At 38.6% G+C, this 23,964-nt stretch overlaps 2 protein-coding genes across 2 annotated transcripts in view; one reads left to right on the forward strand and one right to left on the reverse strand.

Annotated features, from left to right (window-relative positions):
• The window catches only part of NUFIP2 (nuclear FMR1 interacting protein 2), a 29,196-nt gene extending 15,876 nt beyond the window's left edge, over window positions 1–13,320 (forward strand). The window contains exons 3-4 of the mRNA XM_037008385.2: window positions 2,843–2,875; window positions 4,758–13,320. Of these exons, the coding sequence (XP_036864280.1) occupies window positions 2,843–2,875; window positions 4,758–4,810 (86 nt within the window). The 3' untranslated portion in view covers window positions 4,811–13,320. The remainder of the gene's footprint in view (window positions 1–2,842; window positions 2,876–4,757) is intronic.
• Window positions 13,321–13,490: 170 nt separating this feature from the next.
• Window positions 13,491–19,679, reverse strand: CRYBA1 (crystallin beta A1). The gene is made up of 6 exons (XM_017659830.3): window positions 19,611–19,679; window positions 18,618–18,682; window positions 17,577–17,695; window positions 16,188–16,329; window positions 14,707–14,849; window positions 13,491–14,272 (listed from the first exon to the last, which is right to left on the reverse strand). The coding sequence occupies exons 1-6, from the start codon at window positions 19,639–19,641 to the stop codon at window positions 14,125–14,127; spliced, it is 648 nt and encodes a 215-aa protein (XP_017515319.2). The 5' UTR covers window positions 19,642–19,679; the 3' UTR covers window positions 13,491–14,124.
• Between the last annotated feature and the right edge of the window lie 4,285 nt (window positions 19,680–23,964).

Below are 23,964 nucleotides of genomic sequence, written 5' to 3' on the forward strand. Positions count from 1 at the left end.
GAAATAAGTTGCTGGTAGTTACAGAAGTAATTAATATTAAATAACCAGAAGGGGAATTGCATTCATTTCTCAGTTCACCACTTAAGATAGTGCTGACTTATTTCTTGGCTAGAAGTTAGGCTGGCCCATGGCTAATTTTTTAGCTAGGTCCTGCATCCCTTTTTCCCTCCTCAAAAGTCAATCAAATTTACTACTCCAGAGCTTATATTTGAGGGTAATAAAACTTCCTTGCAGAAATCATTTAAAATCCATAGTATGAGAATAAAACCTAAAGCTGAATGTTACAGTTTAACCTAAGGAAGTGTCTTTAGTTCATTAAAGAAATTGGTATTTGCGATTAGTTATTTTTGTCTTTATTCTAAAATTGTATGTTTGCTTTGCTTTTAAAATAATATGATTGCTACTGTGACTGCATATGTATAGCTGACCTCATCCCTCATCCCTCCAATAAAAAGGGCAGGGGCAGGTTGATGTTTCAGGTAGGGAGGAGAAAAGGAAATGTTATAGCGTAGGTTGGTTAAAATGAAAAATTTTATTATTTTTTGCCTTAACATACAGCTAAATATACATTTATATTTGCATTAAGCACACTTAATGACCATTCAGTAATTGATGCATACAGAACTCCTCAAGAATTTAGTAGGTGCAAGATATGGGATTTCTGTACTCCACTAAAAGAAAGATAGTATTGGTTGTGTTGGATTATTTCTTAGTAGTCAGACCAGCCAAGGAATTCTTGGATTTCTTAAAATAAGCCATTCTGAGACAAATTTGTAAGATAATATCTCTAATGAATATTTCAGCTATTTCTGATTGTCTGAAACTAGGAATTAGAAGTTATATTGGAGTGTTAGATAGGAGTGCTATGACTAGAATTCCCTTCCTATATCATCTTTTTTTCAGATTAAATTGGTTACAAGTCTCTCCCCTTCTTAGACCTCCTAGGAGAAGGGAACTCCCAGTCTTTGGATGGGCATCTACCTATTTAAAGACCATAGCATAGCATCCAACTAAACTTGGACCAAGTGTCAGCCAGTGCATAACAGTCGTGGACTTGGTTCCAGACCACCCTAGTAAAGTGACTATCACAAATAAGCGAGTCAATGAATTTTTTTGTTTTCCCTCTGCATATGAAAGTTATACTGTAGCCTATAAAGTGTGTAATAGCATTGTCTGAAAAAAAGTATATACCGTAATTTGAAAACTACATAATTACTAAAAAATATTAACCATCATTGAGCTTTCAGTGAGTCCTAATCACTGATCACAGATCACCATAATAAATACTATAATAATGATAAGGTTTGCGATATTGCAACAATTACCAAAATGTGACACAGGGACATCAAGCAAGGGCTATTATTGGAAAATGACAGTGATAGACTTGCTCAACACAGAGTTGCCACAAACCTTCAATTTGTTTAAAAAGAAAGAAAAGCCGGGGGGTGGGGAATGGGTGGGGCAATATCTGAGAAGTGCAATAAAGCAAAACGCAATAGGAGGAGGTATGCCTATATTTCCCAGTTTTTGTTTAATCAGGGAATTCAGTGGGTTCTATCTGAATAATTACTTCAATCATTTTAAATAATTAACCTTACTGCTCCAAACATCCAATTCTGACAAATTTTTTTTAAATCTGTTTTTCAGAAGTGACTTTGATGTGGGCTGGGGGGAGGTAAGGAGGTTGGCAAAGAAAATGTGATTCTACCATTCCTTACCCCCATCCATACACAGAAAACAAAAGTAATAATTTCAGATCTGTGTCCTTATTTTAGCCTTGGGGAGGGATTATGTTTTACATTAACTGTAATCCATGTCCAGATACATCCTATTTTAATAAGCTCCACTTTTATTATTGGTTGCTGATAAATTTTACATAAGTACAGCTACACAGAATCCAGTTACAGAATAAAATCACCTTTGTCTTTTCAAAATGGTAGAAGTATGGCAGAGGGAAGAGCACTTACTCTCAATATTATAGTTCATTCCTGTTACTAAGTAATTTAATTTAATCTAGTAGAGTATTTCCTTTCAAGGTTCACTTCTTGGGTTCTTGTGGTATAATGGTCATCTACTGCCTTTACTCATCAAGACTTCAAATAACCTCTCTGTGAAGCTTTCTCTTATGCTTCTAGGTAGTTTTTCTTACCTCGTCTGTCACTACAGTTTGGTCATATACATATTTTCTGTATCCTAAGACACCAGCATGAGCACATTGTAGATTTATCACATTTTAATAGAATTATACCAGATAAGAATTGTTTGTTACTAGTAAAATGGGTTTTGTATGGATTGGCACTTTGAACTTCAATGGCTTAAAATAGAGTAGGTGTTGTTTGAAAAACAGAAATACCTGCCTATACCAGAGTTAAGTACTATTTTAGCAAGGTATTTTAAGGATCAGACTTAGTTAATCAAATTTGATGAATGCTTCTCATTAGAAGACTTGGCCACTGCAGTGGAGGGTGATGGGTTGCCAAAAAATACTTCGTGTTTTTTTATAACAGTGAGCTATTATGAGAAATAAATCATTTTCTCTATAGCATGCTTATCCTATATCTTTGCTATTTGTATAGACAGAATCGCCCATGGCAATTTGATTTCAGATAATAATTGACTTTATGCAGTCTACAGTTAGCAGCAACCTGAATAACAGTCTTAGGAATTATAGGAAAAAATACGTATTTTGTCTGAGCATTTAGAACTGTGCTATTTCAACCCTTTCTCCAGCTCAGCAGTAAGCAGTCTAGGTTTTTTAGATTTAAAGTGTAAAGTATATCTTTAAACTTTGCTGTACAAAACTTGGTGTATAAAGTGATCCTTCTCATTTTTTTCTTTGCAGAAATGGAATCTGTTTGGAATTTGCAGAAGCAAGGTAAGAATGGTTAGGTTACCTGAAATGTTAGTGCTAATCACTAATTGCAGTACATCATTTTTTGAGTGGGAGTAATATGAATAGTGGCCTACCAAATAAATAGACTTTGTATTTTGTGTTATTTAATAACTGCAGTCAAAAAACACTAGTTATACCAGACTGCTAAGGACAGGTTAACACTGTAAGTGAAAAGAATATATGAAATAACTGCCTGCTGGGTGAAGAACCTGCGTACCCCTCCCTTGCCACCCTCCATTGGTAATTAAAACAGAATATAAATACTTTTAATCTAGGAAACCAGCATGAGTAAGTGTTTCCTCTTATGGCAATCTTCCTCTGTATTTGTGTGGTAGACAAGGGATAGCCTAAGAAGTAAAATTCATACTTCAGGAAGATACCAGCTGTTTTAGAAACCTATTTGGACTCCATATTGTGTTAATATTATAAAAATATAGTGGTTGTGGAATATATGAAATAAAGTGAGTTTAGGTTTGTAGAACTAGTTGCTGTAATAGATTTGGGCTTTTAGAAGCCTGTAATTGAATTGTATCCCATTTCCCATCCACTTCGCTTGTTAATATAAGTGAATTTCAGAAGAATGTGAAATTCCTAGAATTTCAGAACTTGAAGGGTGTTAGAAATTCTCTTCTGTCTTCATATTTGACAAATTAGGAAACTGAGGCCCAGAGAGGTTACTATAAGATCTAGAAAGTGGCAGGACTAGAGTATAGGTTTCCCTGATTTCCCAATACTCCTTCCATCTCTCTCGTTCTTAGGCCAGATCTTTCTTATCTAACACAGCTGTCACCTGAAGATAACTAAGAAGCTCTTAAACTATTTTGAGTTGCATTCTGTGTACCTTACTCAAATACAAATGAAAAAAGGTAGACTAGAAAATATACCCTGCAAAAATAGACCTACCTCTTTTTACTCTTAACAGTTAAAATGACTGTTAACTATTAAGCATGGTATTGTCTTCATGGCAAGTTGCTAGTGGATGGCCTTTGAAGCCCTAGAAGAGATAATAGTATTATCCCTGGACTAAATCAGATTGGCTCTTAGGCTGTGCTGAGCTTGAGTTCTTGAATATTATTTTTAAGCCTTCATACATTTCCATTAGGTGACAAATTTTATTGGTTACTTACTTTTCATTAAAGCATGTATGCTTTCAAAAGTTCTTGTGATAAGTAGAAATAGTATGTACTAAAATCACTGCCTCTCTAGATGAGGAAAACAAACAGCTAAATAATAGGAATTTAGAATAACACTGGAGTCCTTGCCCAGACAAATTCTGTTTCATGCTTTGAACCAGGAGATCCACAGGCTTTTACTGTTGCTGAGAATAAAGGCTGGTGTTGCTATGGGAAATTAAGAAGAAATAAGTCATGATTAGGACTGCATTGGTAGTTTTGACAAACTAACTTAACCTGAAGTTTTTAGTATTGGGTATTACTTGAATAATTCCTTACTAGATAGTCCATACTGATTAAAATAAATTTTAACTTTTTTTTGTTGAGAAGAACAAAAATAAATCGGACTGTTGTTTATGTTAATGTCGAATGATTGACAAAGCTTTTTTGTTTGCTCTTTTCAAATGTATTTAAAATCAAGAGAAACGCTTAAAGAAAACTCTCAACCCTCTCTAATCTGTAGGAGTTGAGGCTTTTACTGGCTGGAGGACCCTGTTGCTAGAATCTTTTGGGTTGAGAAAAAAGTGGATCATACATGTGTTAATACAAAGAGGAAATAAATGATCTTTAAATTGTATTTTCTTAAGAAAGGGAGCAGTTTAATGATGGGTATTTGAGATTTGTTATTGGAACATGGGTTTTCTGGGATTCCAGGCCTTATTTTTAATTTATGTTTTTAACCTTTCCTCCAGATCCCAAAAGGATAATCACTTACAATGAAGCCATGGATAGTCCAGATCAATGAAGAACCAGACTGCCTATTTGTAACTTTTCTGCAGCATTAGAGCCACCATTCATGGGGGACACAAGGCTTTTATGCTCCTAGATCTTCAACGCAGCAAAGGAACCATAAGTAGAATCACAGGATAATATATACAAATATATATATATATACATATATATATATAGTTATTTAAAAAAAGGCAACTGAAAGTAATTAGACTTCTTAAGGAATCAAATTTATTTCAAGAGACTACACATGGTTATTTAATCTCCGGTACCGAATCGTTTTTTTATTTTTTTTTTCTTCTTTTTTCTCTCGTCGTGTTTTTAAGTGTGAATGCAAGTGATTAATGAATACAGACTTATTAACAAGCGTGGTTCTAAAGTTCCTGCTGTCATCAACTTGGGCAACAAATGACCCACTGGAAAGGCAGATCCACTTAAGAGATCTCTGTATCTTGTTCTGTGACTAAAGTGATACACTAATCACAGGGAACCCAGAATGATTCAACATTTTCCCCCATTCCTCCCTTGATCTTTAGTTGTGTTTTGAGCCCTGCGAGAATGCTGGATAAATGCTTTGAAGTTTGCAGGGGTATATTTTTTTTTTAGCGATTATGATTTGCATGTCTTGCCAGGAGTTAAGCAGCCTCTGTGGGGTGTTGGGGAAATATTTTCTTCTTTTATTTTTTTGTGGGTTTGGGAATAGGGGAGGGCATTGAAGTTCTACAATTCTGGAATAGTTGGTGATGTAGTTCACTTTGCTTCAGTTACATATTGGACTTTAACAAGTCAAGAATCCATGAGTGTCATTTTAAAAAGTTACAGAACAAACAATTGGCTTTAGGTATTTAATATGGAAAAGTACTCCTGTGCCCATATTTTAATGTAATCGTATAAGTGGGAGCAAAAATATATTCTGCTTTTCAACTGTAGGTGCTCCAGACTTGCTCTCTTGTCACTAACACTAAATGTGCTATTTTCCTTGTTTTTCATCAAACATCTAAAGAGAAACTTCCATACTTTTCTGAAATTCTCTTTTTAATTTCTCAGAAATAGCTAAAAGGGGAAGAAAAAATTCCATGAGAACTATGAAACTATTCATGTTTTTAGCAAGTTGAGGAGGTAATAAACCCTGCCTATAGAAGGTATGTTTTCATGCAAACTATACTTCTGAGCTTATTAGCTTCTAATTATATCTTAATAAGTATATTTTATTACTAGAGCAAAATGGGTTTTTTAAGGAAAATAATGTGAAATTCTGGAAATTTTGGGCAGAGAAGAGCATTAGCCCTGTCTTATCATCACATTGCCATCCTGTTGCACTGTAGCTTGTATATAGCATGCTAAAATAAATTTTTTTGTGTGTGTGTGCAGAAACTAAGGGTCCAATTTAAGATTGGGTGATGTGTTAGTGGCATAAAAACAAGTTCTCTGGCCTGACATAGCATCACATCTCACACACACACATACACACACACACACACACAGAAATGAGTATATCCATGTGTGTCAAATACAGGTTAAAATAACAGGGCATTTGATATAGAGGAGTGTAGTCTTCTAATAAAAGTAGTCTGGAATCCCTGGGGTATTTGGGGGGAAAATAACTACTTTTGCTCAACCCTTTTGCTTAAGAAATGTCCAGTTTTGAGCGACTGTAGTATGGATGAGTTTTTTTGTTTTGTTGGTTATATGAGGCTTTTAACAAGTAGTTTGTGAAAGAAGCTGTTGGATTCAACATAGAATAGAGAAAATATCTTTATAGTTTGAATTTCTGCCCTGCTTAGATTTTAAAAGTATAAGCATGGATTGCCAATTCCACTTGATGTAAACAACTTTTTATACATTATATATATATATATATATATATATATATAAAATAACTTATTGTATCAGTCCAGGTTCAGAAACTTGTGGTAGGCCAGTTCCAGATAGTTTCATTTCACCTGTAAACTGTATCACTTTTACTGATATTGTAATTTTCAAATGTATAATATGTTTACAGATGTGCCCTGCATTTAGTCTGCCTTGTTCCTATTTTGATTTTTGTTGAGTCTCCTGCCTGCTTGCCAAAAGCTAGGATGCTTCAGGCCCATGTACAATTGAAAGCAGAGGCATCCTTGAGCTTTAAAGCATTGAACAAACTGGAAAATGCAACATACCACATAACGGAAGTGAAAGAAGTCTGTGCTTTTGTGTTTTTTTTTTTTAAATAAAAATTTTCAAAAAGTTTTAAAAAAAGATATATAAGGTTGATTAAAAGTATAAAAAGGCTCCAGTTTGTTTTATAGGTTTTAAAGTTCTGCTGTGTGTTCAATTGCCTTGTGTAACCACTTGTCGCCTTAGGGCCAGATCCCCTACGCACCCCACCTTGTTCCCCCCTCCTTTTTTTCAATGTCCATTTAGTTTGCCTGAAACTTAAAAGCTCTTCTGTCTCACAACTCACAAGAAACTTTCTGGGTTTGTGACACATAGAGGTTGAACGAATATGTATTTAAAAAGGGAGGGGGAAAAAACCAGCCCCCATCTGAATTGGGCTTCTTAATTTAGAAGCAACACTTTAAAAATATCTTCTAAGAAGCTGTTACTGGCTTTCCTTTTTCCCTTCCATATCCCTCAGGCCTCCATGTTGAGAGAAGCCAAAAACAGAATGTATTCCTTCTCTGTTTGTCCAAAGGTCTTTTGAGAGTCTCACTTCTAAATGGAACAATGCAACATTTCACTTTTATTTCTCCACTGAAATGTCCTTGATTGTATGGTTAGAGGTATATAGTTAGGAATGTCTCAACCTTCTGGGAACCCTAGTGCCCCATCATATTAACTGTCAGTATTCTTTGGGCATTGGGTTAATGGACTTAATTGCCTAGGTACAAGCAGGACTTTGGGACAAATCTCCTTTGTGCTGTTTGGTAACACTTAACTCTACTTGTTGAAGTCTTTCTCCTTAGGTCCTCACACAATTCCTTATAGAGCACTTATTAAAAAAAATCTTAAGAGTTAATCTGTTTTCTGATTATTTTTGTGTAGACTTCTAAACAAACTTCAGCTGTGATTGATTTAGCACATTTAAATTGACTATGTGTTACTGTTGCGTATAAAGAGTTTTCCTTCAACTCAGAGTATTAGTACTGTAGCATAAACCAAATACAGTCTAGAGGGGATTTTTAACATCCCTCCATTATAAGGACTGAAAAAGGTGTGTGTTGTGTGTGTGTATTTGTTGAGGGTGTGTGTGAGGAAAAGAGGGAGAAAATAAAAATTAGTAAGTGAATGTGTAAAACATTAGTATTCAGAGAATGAACTTGTATTTATTTTGTGCCATTTGTTTTCATTACACAGTAAAGTCAGGTGGTTTTAATCCTTAAAAGGGTAGTATTTGAAAAATGGCACTAAGAATGAAATCATGACCTATATTTTTAATAGCTATGAAGATACTAATTATGGGTGAAGATTTCTTTTTAAGTGTGTCTTGATTGTAGGCTTCTGTGTCACATACCACTCTTACAGATGTCTTGAATAATTTCCCTTCCCCACAAAAGACAGGGTGTAATCTTTCTCTTTGTTCACCCCTACTTTGCTGGACTGAAGTTAATTGCATAGCCTTTCCTCTGACCTTAGTAAAGAACTTTCACATAAAGTATTTACAGTATCTGTAGTTGGCCCTTCCTCCTCTACCTTCTAGGAGGAGATAGACAACTAGGAATTTGTTAACAATTTGTTTTTTCTTGACATAAATGGCTGGAGAGGTCTCCCATTTTGAAATTTTGCCATTCTCCTTAATCATCTGCTTGCCTAGTAATCACTCAGAATCTAAAAAACTATAAAGGAAAAAAAAGTGCAGCATTGTTTTTCCACATAGTTTTTAGGGAAAATATGATGAACCTGTTATGAGTGTTGTCCACAATACAAAATGTTTTCTTACCAAACATTACATAGCAGCTGTTGTTTCATACTTGGTTGGTAGGCTTGTCGCTAACTCAAACAGAAGCATCTAATGGTTTGTCTTTTCTGTCAACTTTTTTAAACACGTAAAAGCCATTTAGTGTAAAGTGGTCATGTACCAAATGGCCACAAGCAAGGAAATCTGGATTTTAAATTCCACTAGTCATTCAAGACTTTAAGATAAATAGATTTAAAGTGTCGCTTCCAAGGATGAGTATAATTATGCCACTGGGCCGGGTCTTCAACACATGATTCCTATATACCTATGCTGACTGCAAAACATACTGTAGTGGGACAGACAAATATGCACAGTAGTTATGATCGGGTCTGTTGGTGCTGCATAGTTGAGGTAGATTCTGAATAGGCAGTGTCTTATCCTACTCATAACTGCTTGATTTTAAAAGGGTGGGATTTGTTCATTTTTTTCCTCCTGAAGTATTGGTGTTTGTTTAAAGGGGAGGGGCAGAGGAGAGAAAAAGACTAGAATTAACAATAGCTGCTCTTAAGTTTGCAGAGATGCTTAGGTTATTGTTCTTGGTACTGATAATATTTTTATTGTGATTCATCGACAGAGCACCAGGATTCTTTTATGGTGAGGATGGGCTTCTGCTTTCAGTATCTTAAAATGTTTTTTTTTATGTATACTTAAATCTGTTCAGATGTCTAAGGACCACCCTGGGTTGGTTTAAAGAATGATGAATCATTGGCTCACTCAAAAGCACTCTTTTTGGAGTTTCAAGTTATGTTTCACACCGTTTTGCTACTCAAGAAGGGTTTTATGAATAAATAGTTTTAAGTTGTCTGCATAATGGAACCATGAATGGTATGTTGCTTTTGCGTTACTGGGAGTGTCAAATAGCAGTTAAAGGCTAGGAACCTATTGAACAGCCATCCTTACTTGGGATTGCTGATTCAGACTTCCCTATTCATAAAATTTTCTTCATGTCCAGAGTTCTAAAGCCATTTTGTAATACTGCAGTATCCCTTTTCTTACAGCCTTATTAAAATAGCTACAAACATTTTTCAGTGCAGTGTCCCTTTTCTACAGCCTTATTAAAAGTAGCAGCATTTATTTTCCAGTTCAGTTTCACTTATATTGTATATCAAAGTTCTACCCTACAGACCAACAAATCAACGTGAGGTACATCACACAGCTTTCCATAGACCCTTTTATCCTCAGGTGCTAAGTAAACAAAGGCTCCAAAAATGGATACTGCTTTAGTAATGTCTGCTTTATTAAAACTTATTTTGCTAGATGTAAAGATTTGGTGTTCACAGAAATGGTTTTAATATGTAAATATGAATGCCTTTAGTTTCCCCATTTGTCTAATACTAGTCTGTTTCATTTATCCTCTAGAGGAGGCTCCCTTCATGATTGTGAATACATTTCATTAGGTATTGTTGCATTTTTAGAGTAAAAATACAATTGTTTTCTGTCTTGGATTAATCCTGCTGCTGCTATGAGAAACTGAAAATCAAGAATGTGATGCACTTTTTTCATTACTATATACCATACCCTTATAGATGGTTTGATACCTTTCCTGTAGCACAGCCACTAACAAAAGTGAATGAATCTTAAAATCGTCTTTGGGAGGGAATCATTACAAATGGTATTGGCCTATGAAGGACAATAATCTAGGAAAATAATTCTGTTACACTTTTTGGCCTTAAAATGTCTTCTACTACTGAAAATCTTTTAAATCTTAATTTTGTTTTTATTCCCTCTCTGCCTCAAAAAGAGGAGCTGGGAAAAACGGTTAAAGGATGTATCATTGATTTGTTTCTGATCTGTCTTTTAGGAAGAAAACAATTGTCTACTATATAAGCTGGGGATTTATTTTTTGTTTGTATAGAGAAGAAATGCCCTGAGCAAGTCAGCTTTCATTTAATCAAGTCAAAGTCCCAACTATTCTGCTTCTCTAGTATGTTTATACTTAGCAAAGATAAACTTCAGTAGGAATGATACTTAACAAGAGGAAAATTCGTATCTCAAGAACATAGCCAAACTTGAAGGAGTTTGAACCCAAAATAATGGAGGGAAAAAAATCACCAAATGGGGTGGAGGAATATGAGATAGATGTGGTCCAAAGTTAACCTGGTTATTATATTTTGATGTTGCCAATATTGCAAAGCCAAATTTTTAATTTGCTTATTTGCTATATTTGTTGGCCAGAGATCTATTTTTATATCAATGTGCCTTGCATGTATACTTAAAAAAAAAATTGGAAAGGCCATGTAATAATGCCTGAGATAGTTGATGGTTCTTACCACCTCACTAATTTTTATGCAGTATATGAAATGCTCATTCTATCGCCCAACTGGTGCTCTCTGTTTAAAGTTACAGATCTTGTCACAAACTGGAACTATTTTATAAACTGGGGGAGTGATTTAATTTACTATTTTGTTGTTTTGGGGGGTTTTTTTTGTTTTGGGTTTTTGTTTTTTTGTTAAGTCTGTTAGTGGCTGTTCTGTAGTGGGAAATAGTAAAGGATTCTTCCCTATCCTTCCCTTCCCCCCTCAGCACCTTCAAGTAATGTGATGACACCATTTTTTGTGTGCTTTGAAAAAATTTCAGCTTGCTGTCTCCTTTAGTGTTCCAAAAAAGTGTTATGAAAAGCATTTTTTCAAAATCTAGGGAGATAATGTCTAAAAATGACAACTAAATTAAGATTATGACATTGATAATATTTTTTCAAAGGGTCAAGTGTACAAATAATATAAATCTTAAATGTGCTGTAGTTTTATGTCATGGCTTTTAAGAAAAAAATCATACAGGTTATTAAGGTGCTTCAATTTGGAATTCTGTTTGAGCTGTGATCCAAGTTACTGGCTCTTTCCAACTTTAAAATTTTTTATTGTTAGAGCACCTTGCTTAGAAAAATTTAAATATGTCTGCAACAATTGTCTCAAAGTAATGAACTGTGCAATTCTTGTCATTAAAAAAAAAAATCTGAACTCTCCCTAATGTGACTTGTTAGTTTCTCTGTATTTCCTGCCAGTGTAAATGTGAAAAGCTTTGCTTGCATTACGTTTTAGAAATGCATTTTGCACACTCGAATTTTGCCGAGGCTCCATGAGAAGGTTAGATCTAAGTAGATGAATAAAGCTATGCACATGTTTTGAAAGTTTAATTTGTGTGTCATTACCAAAAGTGACTTGTCATTTTGCTGTTCTTAGCTTTACTGTCTTTAGAAACATGGCTGAAAGTTACAGTTCTGGGCTAGCTCCTCTGTGGAACTAGAATAGAGGGAAACAGGCACCTGTTTTAATAAACTTAAGTTTAAATGAGATCTTGACATATCTTCTAAATAAAGGGCTTTTCTTGAAACAGGACAGCTTTACAAACTGTTGAATGCTCTGACTTCCTCAGTGAAACTGGTTTATTTGATCAAATAGAAATAGGAAGTAATTCAAACTGAGAGGAAGGACCTTTGCCCCATGGAGTTATGTGATAATTTTATGTCTTAAACCTGGTTTAATGGTAGGATAACCTTTTTACCTTTGTTGCTTTAGCATAAATTGGATTTACTGAATGAATGATTGACTTGAAATTAGAATCATTTACTTGTTCAAAAATCAAAGCACAGGTTGTTTTAAAGATAATGTATACCTTTAAAAAATTGCCCAAGCTGTTTAGAATAAGCCTAGAAATTGGGCAAATTTGGTTAATTGCTACAGTCTGCATGTACTAAATAGCTTTACTTGTATGTGTATTTAAAATATTATGTAGATGTCCTGGCCAGGTTTTGTCAAATCACCTTTTAAAAGATTGTTTTGTAATCTCTTCAGGACCTTTGTAGACAAGGCTAATAAGCCTAAGAATAATAATGGCACTTCCCCATGCTTCTAGATAAAAAATACTTCTATTTTATACCTTTTTCCTATGTGTAAAGAGGATTACTTCTCCTTCAAGTATACTCTTGATACGTGTGTTGACTTGCAAAACAACAAACCACATCTTCTGAGAGTGACAGTTAAGAACTAAGTATACTAGTCAAGACTAAATAGGTGGCCCATAATGCATGTCCATAACAGCATAAATGTGGGAGTGTGGCATCATCTTCGATAACTGGCTACTCCTCAGCATCTGTCAGCAGTTGACTTGTGTTCAGTCTTTGAACTTATGGAAAAGCAAAGCAATTCCTGCGTCTTGTGTGCATAAGCATTTAGGAACTGAGTTACCTCTTAATCTGGGGAAAAGGATAATTACCACATTACTATTATGTTCAAGGATGTTTTTTCCTCTCTCTCCCAACTGAAATGTTTTCAGTGTTTGGTTAGCCAGGTCAAAAATATAGGCCTTTTCTAGATAACAGAACAGTGGCCAGGAATTTACCCTGTTGCTAAGTGCATAGGTATTTGCCATAATAACCATTTCTGATGTCATAGATTCTGAGGAAGTGTCAGTTACATGATGATCTTCCTTTATTAAAGATGTCTTCATGTTCAGTGTTTTAAAAATATATATTACAAACACTCTACATCCACACCCAGATTTACTTATTTTATCAGGAAAAAAAATTCAGAAATTTGTAGATCAAATTGAGACAATGAGTGTACATTGTTGAATAAAAAATGTTAAAGTTTCCTAAGTGTTTGTGTTACCATCTTTTGTGTGCTTTAAATTTTTTTAAAATAACAACTAAATTAAGATTATGACATTGATAATCTTTTTTCAAAGGGTCAAGTGTACAAATAATTTAAATCTTAAATGTGCTGTAGTTTTATGTCATGGCTTTTAAGAAAAAAATCACAGGTTATTAAGGTGCTTAGATGTTTATTGAAAAATCGAATGGGAGAGCAGCTATCCTGCCTTTTTGCAAGACATTGATCCTTAGGTTTTTCCAGGTGAAATAGGAAACCAAAATTGAACTACGCAAATAAGCAACTACAGTAAGTTGCCAGGATTTGGGATTTATGTAGGAATATATGGCAATGCATATTTGAGAAACTTCTCAAGTTTGTTTAGCATTTGAGTTGGTCGCAAGGTGAAAAAAGATCGACATTATTAGAGTACAGAATAAGGAAAAAAGATGAAAAAACATTTACTGAAAGTGTCACTTTTAGTCACTATATATAGTCTGATATATTTGGATTACGTGATTTAGTGGCCTTTGAGATAGGTAATTGTCCTTAGCTTGGTAAGTAACTTGCAAGGACACAAAAGGGAATTTGGTTTTTACTGAAACTTGTCTTGAAAAGTTAGGCACTTCAGTGTGATTTATATAAAGCATGGTAGTTAATTCAGTCTACAATTTTTTTTTTAATGACATTTATTGTGGATTTTAGCTAACATTCGTAAGCAAGTCTTGAGCAGAACATAAAACTCATTCTAGGTTGCTTCTTAGCAAGGTCTCATGCTTAAGGTGTTCTCTTGGAGCTTTTAATCCACTACTGTTGAATGCGGCGAATTGATTGAATCTGGGAAGTCTGGGCATGAGAACCCCACTCTCTCCAGTGTTTATAGTCTCCTCCATGATGGTCACATTCCAAGATATACTGATACCCACGGTATCCAGGATACTGGTAACAAACCCAGCTAGAAAATCCAAAACATTGGATTATTTAAAACTATTTAGGAACCTGGTCATCATCCCCAAACCTGAGCCTTTCCTCAACACAATCGGTACAGAATGCTTTTAGGCTTAGAAAACAGTAGCCATCCTAAATGTGCCAGGCACGATTTGTGAGCATAATATGGCTAGAACTAGTTGAAAATTAGCCTTGATCATCAGAAAAGGTATGAGTAGTCAACATAAATGCCTCCACACAGGAATAAGGAAAGACCTTATTAAGTGGTAGCTGGTACCAAGAACTTGAGGTTCAAAATTACTGATTACTGAAATGTGACAACTATACCAATATGATGTCCGTGTCTGAAATCTGATATGACCGTTAATGTATTAATATTCACAAGGTTGACACCTGCAAGAGTTACTCTGAAATGTGTGCCAACCCTGTTTTTGCACTTACGCCCCACATGGTATCTTCATGGAACCAACTTCATTGTTGAACCAGCCCATGGCTTGCAAGGAGGGGTAGTCATCACAGATCTCCCATTGGCGTCCGATAAAGTTTCCTTTCTCAAAGATGGTAATCTTAGACTCCTTAAGATTCTGTAATCAAATTTTTTAAGTTAAAAAATTAAAATTATTCAGTACCAGTGTTATGGCTGTCATCTTTACCATATTTTTTAAATTAAAAACACTCGTGGTCTACAGAGGGAAGTACATGGTCATTGAGTAAAAATATTTCAGCCAATGTGGAGATTTGCAAGAAAAACATTACTCATAATCCTGCTTAATCCAATTTAATACCATAACATTGAAAATGTGCTAATAACTGATAGAGTACTTTAGATAACTACAAACCAATAAAGAAAATAAAATGGAGCAACAAAAAAAACAGCCAACCAAGGGATTAATATGCACTAATGTGGAACAAGTTCCCACAAATTAATAGGAAAAGTAATTAACCCGTGTGTGTATGGTGTTAGAAATAAACTAAAATCTAGTAGGGGATATGAATGCTACACAATAATAAGGCAGAGGCTAACCCGTATGAAGTACAAAAACAGGCAAAATGTCCTGGTGGTAGGAAGTGGGGAGGAGCAATTGATTGTTTATAGGGTGATAGAATTGTTCCATATCTGAATAGGGTGTTGGTTACTTGGGTGTACATATTTTTCAAAACTCATGAGAATATACACTTGGAATCTATGCATTTCACTATGTGTAAATTAAACTTTATAGGGGAAAGCACCCAGATAGAGCAGTACTTTTTAGATCTAGAGCTGTTTATGTTGCCTTCTTTACTACTTCAGTTTTTGGTAGGAATTTAAGATCATTAACAAGTAAAATGAGATCACATGCTAAGAGAGAATATTTGCAAAGGTTCTAGCCTAGCCTCTCCCAACAGAGGGATCATTTTCAGCACAGCCCTAAAGGTTATCATGTTTCTGCTTGAATTCTCCAAAGACTATAAAAGCATCCCAGTCCTGATGTGTAATTGAATAATGCTTAGTGTTAGAAACAAGAGAATTATGAATCAAAGGTAAGACCCTGGAAGACGTGTATTTCTTCAGTCATCCCACTTATTGAAGGGTTACTTCAGCATTTTGCTGTTCCTAGATAAAATGTTACACAAGTTGAAATTTAACTGGCCAAGGATTTACTTTGTACTACATGGTGAGTGTTCTCACGAGTTACCCTTTTGCACTTTCGAAGATCTGAGTTATTGAGTGTCCACTTCCTGCCACCCTTACTTTAGCTTAATGAAAGTACCATCTAATACAGAAAAATAGAAACAGAGCAGTGTTTTCTTTGCCCCTTTTCTTTCATCCTTTCTGCCACATTTCAGCATACCTGAAGAGAAGTAAACTAAGTGTCAGTCCATAACTATCCTCTCTTGCCCCATTCCCCACAAGCACAGAAGTGAAAATTTCAGAGACTCACAGCTGAACAAATGGGGCGGAAGGACATGAGGCGCTCAATGTGGTAAGCATTACTCCCGCTCCAGGCGTCCCAGCGAGGGTATTCTCCTCTCTCCAGGATAAATTGTTGCCCACAGAAGCTGGTATGCTCATAACCAATCCAGCTGTCAAAGACAAGTAGTGGTGTTTGTTCCTGGTGTTCAGATCCTACATGGCCTCATGGAGAAGGCATCTTTTTTGCTGAATGTTCATGGTAGGGTAAAATATCAAGCCAATTCTGATACAGGCATACAAAGCAATACATTCATCACAAGAGGTGGGGAATGAGTTGGCAGTGGCACTAAACGTAGGTTTGTAAATGGGTATTTGTTTTGGGGTTAATCCACTGAAAGGGTCTACTTCCCTGGCTTTGGTAAAGTGTATGAGCAAAGTCATTCTAAAGTTATATTTCCTGTCTCGCCAAAATACCTTATCCTCTACTTGGAGCTCCAGATTCGGGATCTAGGGACTGACTATTGTTTTGGCTGCAGCCAAACCTATTGGCTTCTTCCAAAGGATGGATTACTCGTCTCATTTCCTTGTCACTTTGAGGGTTCTTTTACCTGCTATCGCATATATATACCTTATTTATTAAAACACCTCAGGTCAATTTTTTATAACCAGGTGTCAGGTACTCACGACACCTCAAAATATTCAACTTTTATTTAAAAGGATTGAGAAGCTCAATTCTGGTGGCGAGCAACTGGTGGAAGCCTGTCTACACACAAAGCCAGTTCTGCCTATGCCAACACAGAGTCCTTTCCTTATGTATTTTCAGACTGATGATAAAGGCCTTGGCTACCCTGCCAAGAGTCAGAATACAAAACAAGAGAGGAAGATCTCAACTGCCAAAGAGATTAACCATCAACAAGAAACTCCTGGAGACTAGGAACTAATGTGGCTCTTCTAGGGTTGAGTTCCTTTTCACACAGAGAAATAAGCTAGGAGTGTCTGTTCTGGAACATGCAGGAGTTAGCTGTAAAGAGGCTGCAGCTTGACAGTTTCTCTTTTCTGTAAGCAAGAAAAGTCAAGGATCCTATGGTGGTTCTGAAGGAATCCAAGCTAGCAGCCTATGGACTTCAGAAGCACAGATTGGACCACTGTCACTGCCCCGCCCCACAGTACTCATTTCTTTAATTGTCCACCAAATCTTGTAGCAAACCACTAAGAACTTCATGTTCCTTCTAGTTTTGAGTTATTAAATTACACATGTAGTGATTTTGTTTGAGATTACTTCAGTAATGAGGCCTTTCCCCCAGAAATGCCTAGAATCTGGGAGAACATTTTTCTTCCCTGATGCCCACCTTTATGGTCCTATGTTTAAAGGGACCAGAATTAAGGGGCTGACAGTTCTGCTGAGGTCTATACTCACGCTCCACATTCCACCCTGAGAGACCGGATGTTATCAAAACTGCGCTCAGAGACGTTTGGGCAGGAGCTGGTGAACTCCATCCTCTTGCCCTGGAAGTTCTCCTGGTCATAGATGGTTATCTGAAATGGGGTTGAATGGGAGAACAGAATTAGAACATGGTATACATTAGGAAGAACAGAGGCCCAGGTCAACAGCTTGTATCTGACTTTGTGTTTTCTGTCATTAGCTGTAGCACGAGGTGCCTGATGAGGTCTCTTTCAGTGTAAACAGGGTAGGAAGGGTTTGAACTAATAACATGCCTGGGCTAGGGATGAGGTGTGGGGGATGGGTATAGGATAGGAATGGTCTGCCAGGGACAATAGCTGAAGTAAACAAATCAGGACCCTCATTCCACTTTGCTCCCTGCCTAAGTGTGGCCAAGAGGCTCCCTGTGGATTATTTCTTAGCTTATCTGGCCATACCTGCTACAGGAACCCAAGGTAAAAAGGGAGAGTTGTGATTAAACACTTTCATACCTTGAACTAGAACTTGGCTCTTAACCTGGCTAGAGGGCAATTCCCAAAGCTGTAATCTGGCTTCAGAGTTGCAGTAAAGAGAGTATGGGCATGGGGAGAACGGTGAAAAGTCCAGGGATCAGCCATTTCAGTCAATGGGTACAACCAGCCTTAGGTTGGGAGTCAGGAGACCTGGGTCCTAACGCTTATTTAGGGTCTGGGGGAAATCTCTCTTCATTTCTGGGGCCTTGGTTTCCACATGGCATAATCCCTCTGGGCTGCTCTGTTTCCTGATGAGTTTAGCAGTGTGCAGGAGTGTTGCAACAGAAAACTAGGTATCATCTCCCACCCAACATGGGCTTCCAGGGCTTCTGTCCAAACAGGGCTTCCTGAGAGGTCTGCCCTGAGGCAGCACCTGGACACCCCTACGGATGGGTATTTGGTCACTGTTCTGTGGACAAGCACGGCCCTGGTGCCTGCTCTGTGGTGGCACCTCACCCCTGCCTGTTGGATTCCTCGATTTCCCATGTGGTGGGAGTAGGCTTACCTTCCATGGCCCCACGGACCCCGGCATGGGGTTGATTTGAGCCATCTTGGTGGGTGGAAGGGTTTCTGAAAGACAGAACACACCAATGACATGGCCTCCACAGTGGGGGATGTGGTGACAGAGCACAGGGAAAGTAAAGGAGGCTCAAAGTCCAATAAACTGTGGTTGGGATCCTGGCTCTGCCCACACTAGCTGATCTGTGTTCCTGTTGAAATACCCTGGGTGAACATCTCAGTGACAGGGCCTGGTTCTCCTGAGCAAATGAGGTAGCGCCATACCAAGCCCATTGTGGGGCACTGGGGATTGGGATGGAGGGCAGGCAGCATTGAAAAAGACTTACTTAAGGAAAATGAGGAAGAAAAGAGGATGATGATGGCTAACATTAACAATGGCTCACTCTGTGCCAGGCTTTGTTCTGAATGCTTCACATGCATTATTAATATGTTCAGTCTTTACAACAAGCCTATGAAGTAAGTACTGTTATTATTCCCCTTTTACAGATGAGGATATGGAGGCTCAGAGGTTAGGTAGAGAGAAGAGATGGTAGGAAGAGTAAAAGAACAAAGGAAAGGAGGGAGGGATGGAAGAAAAAATCCTGTTGTGTATGAGGTTTCTTGACTCAGAGCAGCCATTCACGGCCTTCCCTCTGGCAATATTGGGCCCAGGGACGGGTACAATGTACACTTGTGATACATCTTTCCATTCTGAACCTCTGGATATGCATTTCCCAGCTCCTGCCCCTTTCCTTCTGCCTATGCCCAGGAGCCTGCTCATTTCTTGGGCCCCCATGCCCCTTCCCGGCCTTGACTGCTAGGACACTATCTGTTGCCATATAAATGACTCTTGGGGTAGCAAGACAAGGCCACCTCCCCCCAGAGCTCCCCATTCTTCTCCAGCCATCTGAGGAGGCTCTGGCCATAATGCAGGAAACCGGGCCCCCTCCTGGACATGTCTCTGCAGGAGGAGGAGAGGGAGGGCACGCGCTGGCCTTACCCAGCTCCTGCTGCACAGTCTGGGTCTCCATCTGGTGCCATCACCTCTGTGGCCCTGCTCTTTATAACCCTGGGGCTGATGGCCTCTGGCCCTGTCAGCACTCTGCTGTCCTTCTGCTTTTGTTCCCCCTGATCCCCATAGCTTTGATGGCTCAGACTGCTGGGCAGGCATCCCTCAGGCCTTTGTTTAGACCAGGGATACAGAAATCCAGAGAGGCCCTGCTGCTGTGGGCTTGATCTCAGTAGCTACCGCCTCTGGGAGCAACTGGGAGGTGAGGGCAGGTCTCTGCATGAGTGCTTGTCCCCTTTCCTTCTCCAGGTCCCTCACGCCATCCCCAGGGCCTTCCTGAGACCTCTTGTGATATTGAGCACATTAAACACACCTCACTTCCCAGGTGGGATACACATTTCTTTGTTGTTAAAAAATATGAAAGGATTATTACAGTTCTGAACTTTATTATCAGTCACAAAAAACATTCACTGTGACCACAGGAATCTTTATTATACTGTATTTATATATAAATATGTAAGAGTTGAATTTGATTATGGTTGACTAAGACATAAATCTCTGTAACTTATTAAATATTTACTCATTTTACTTTTGAAGTTTAAAAAAAATTTGGTGCAATAAATCTTTTTGGGTTTTTAATATATTGATTTAGGCCCCTGGACATCTCACAGGCCCAAGGTCCTAAGCCTAGACTTTCCTAAAGGGTAAAGTGATTTATCCCTAGAAGTTCCGGGCAATTGGTGAGAGTAGTGTTGGGGAATTGTAGACATCCCCAGGAGCCCTGAAGCAGAGGATGTGTTGCTTAAGCTACTGTGAGAAGTGGGGTGCAGTGGGCAGGGAAATCTTTGAGCAGGCAAATGTGGGTTCAAATCCTGGCTCCCCTGGCAAGGTGACTTTGGGCAAGTCACTCAGCCTCTCTCAGTTCCCCAAAAGGTGATAATATCAAACTGACAAATTGCAGGTTTATTATTACTTATTACCCAGCTCTCTATCTGGTGGAAGATACTGTAGAAAATCTCATAGCAACTTGGAGAGAGGGAGAAACTTGTCCCAGGAAAGCTCTTCTGATCCTCCTGCCAATCTCTCCAGCCTGTGAACTCGTTTGTTCGGAGTCCCCTTTCCTCAAAACCCAAAACCAAGGAGTGAGCTTGGGTACGTACATGTATTTACAGGTTTGGGCAGAAATTTCAGATGTACAGGTCTGACACTAAGCATGATGCGCCACCCCAGGATGCTTCTGCTGCTTGATTAACTGGTGATGCCTGGATCAATAGCTGGCAAGAGACAGAGTTGCCTGGATCATGGCAGGCTCTGGCCGGTTGATGGCTGTACAAGGGCTTAAGGCTCCAGCTGTCCATGGCAGGTGGTTCTTCTTCACCTTTCCTTCTCTCCCTCTACAGAATTGGGATCTCAGAAAAACACTTATTTTGTCACTTGTTCATTCATTCATTCCCTAACCCCTGGACTGGTTCAAGTACCCCCACAGTGTGCATTCATGGCACCCTGGACTTCTCAAACTATTGCATTAATCATGCTGTAGAAATTACTTTAGAAACTAGAAATACTGGGCTCCAAGGAGGGGAACTGTAGAGGACATTTGGGACTCAAATAGAGGACAAAACTTTTCACAGTATACTTTCCTGTACTTTTTGAGTTTTGAACAATGAATGATATGATATTTTCTATCAAAACAAGTAAGGTTTGGAAATAAAGAAACTGCTTAATTATGTGCTTCTTCCACTAGACTTCATACTCTGAGGGTAGGGGCTTCATCTATCTTGTTCTTTGCTATATCTTTAGCTCTGGGTGTAACTTCTAACTCAATATGCTTTGAATGCATGAATGAATGAATGACATCCTAGGAGGGGTTTCTGTAACTCTGAGGACACAGAGGTAACTGTAATACAGTCCTTACTCACCTTTGCCCCAACTGACCAGCATGTATTGTCTGTGTCCTTCATATAATCTCACATCTCAATTTGGGAGCTTTAAACTCTCCTTAAGTATTAGTACAATGAAGACTAAATGAGCCAATTTTCTATTTTTGCGAACAAGTAGGGCTTTTACGTTTGGCTGAAAAGCCCAACACACATGCACAAAACTATTGTGGGGGGGAATCAGGGTTATTGTGCAAAAAATTTACAAATACCCACCCAATATTTCTGGGGTCAAAAGCAGCCCTAGCCTGTCCTCTCTCTTCCTTCCCTCAAATACCTTAAGTCCATGACTCCAGCACTAATCATCAGGATTTCCACATACCTCAGTATGGTTTGTAACCAAGTTCTAGAGACTGTCTGGAACTGTTGCTTCACCTGCACCACGAGGGTTGAGGCTTTGGGGCTCCAGCTCCCCCCACCATCTCTCTCCAGGAAAGTCAGGGCAGAGCCACTTAGGAGTGGGAATGAGGGAGCAACCAGCTGGTAATTCCTTCTTCCCAGCCAGGTTTGGGTCTCTCCTGTCCATACTAACAGCAACTACAGCTTACTGAGCATTGACTGTGAACCAGACAGTTCACAGTCTGGTGACATGAAGCAGACACAGCTGTTCCTCACAACTATTCCATAAAGTAGATCATTATAATACCCATTTGAAAGATGAGCTAACTGAAAATCTGAGGGGTCAAGTACTGGGCCAGGGAAACCAGCAGGAACTTAAATGCATGTCTATCTACTCCAAAGCCAATAGTGTTTTCCCTGGGCAACCTGACCCTCCAGCATAAAGCAAGATGACAATACCTACCTGACTTTCTGCTGTCAGGTGAAGAGAAAATGATGGTGTTCAGGGCAGTGTTAGGTACTCAGAGCTCAATAAATGGTAACTACATTATTGATTGTTACAAATCAGATACCATCTTGTGCCAGATTCTCAGAGAGACAAGTGGGAGTAAGCAGCAAAGATTTTAGAAAAGCTATAAGATTAAAAAAAAATGTTTTCTTTGAATTTGGAAAAGACTGCATTCATTCAGCTTTCCTTTTTTTCCAAGATTTTTTGTAATTCATTTTAGCAGTGCATTCTGTCAGCCTAATTTTCTGAAGGGCAGTGATCTATTGGAGACCTGGATTGTAAACTATGTTCTTAGTACACATACCCATTGCATGATCAGGTGGGACAACTGGCTGTCTAGTGGGATGGGCTATAATATTTGGAAGTGATGAGTGACACTAAGGGGAATGAGACTCCCCCAGTGTAACATGGTCTGTTTGAACCTTGGGCTCCTTGACACTAGGGCTGCAAGCCAAGCATCATAGATGCATAGATTTTTAAGGATGACTTGGATCCCCAGGCCTTGCCTCTGGGCCTAGGGAGCCTCACAGGATCAGGCCCAGTGCAGAAGGGGTGAGGTTATGGGGCCAGGGCAGCCCCTGGACTCAGCACTTTGTGGCAAGAGCACAATGGGACTGACCAGGCGGCTGAGCAGCACTTCTGTTGTTTGGGAATAAGCAGGATGGGTACAAAGCAAAGAGCCCAGTCAGCATTCAGCCAGCCCCTACCTCCCAATAAAGGGCTGCTTCTGGGGGATCTTTTTGCCCTATCCCTTGCTACCCCTTTAAGCAAGCAGGATAGCCAAGGCCTGGCTGGGCCCAAGAAAGTGCAAGTGCTGAAAGGGAACTTGGGAGGCATTTCTGAGCCCTTACAGTGGGCATCCTTACTGTTCCCAGGCATAAATGGGGCCCACCTGCTCGGGAGCGCTGTTGTTCTAAGAGTCCAGGCTCCCTAACCTGCTTCCTCTATATGGCACTAGCTGGTGGGCATTTCACTTCACTTCAGTCTGACCGAAGCTCCCCATAATGCAGCTTAAATCATTTCCTCTCAATTGGAACCCTTTGAAACTGTTGGCAAAACAGATCCGAGGATGGGACTTCTCCCACTGGGTGACACTCAGCCCACTCTGTCCACTCACTACAGCCGAGCATCCGGCTCTGTGTCTCACTTCAGGTGGCCGGATTGAGCAAATCAAAACACAAGACACTCCATTAAATTTGAATGCCAGGTAAACAATGACTATTTTGTAGGATAAATAGGTGCCAAATATTTTTTATGTTAAAAACCTATTTTTTGTTTGCCTGAAGTTCAAATCTAACTGGACATCCTGCATTTTACCTGCCAAACCCAGTCTCCTTCTACCTTTGTAGGGAGCACACTGTGATGCCTCTCTGTCAATCTGCTCCTCATCTGTCATCTGGAAAAGACAGAATAAAAAACCACCGCCCAGAAAGCCTTTGGTTTCTGGTATCTACCACTTTAATGTCTCAGCCAAAATTCCCATGTTGATTTCCTATCTTGGCAAATAGGATTTTAGTCTTCCCCCTCTCCACACTCCTAGGGATATACTGAAAATTTTGAT

This window comes from Manis javanica, chromosome 4 (genome assembly GCF_040802235.1).
Source record: "Manis javanica isolate MJ-LG chromosome 4, MJ_LKY, whole genome shotgun sequence".
In the NCBI taxonomy this organism is placed as follows: Eukaryota; Metazoa; Chordata; class Mammalia; order Pholidota; family Manidae; genus Manis; species Manis javanica.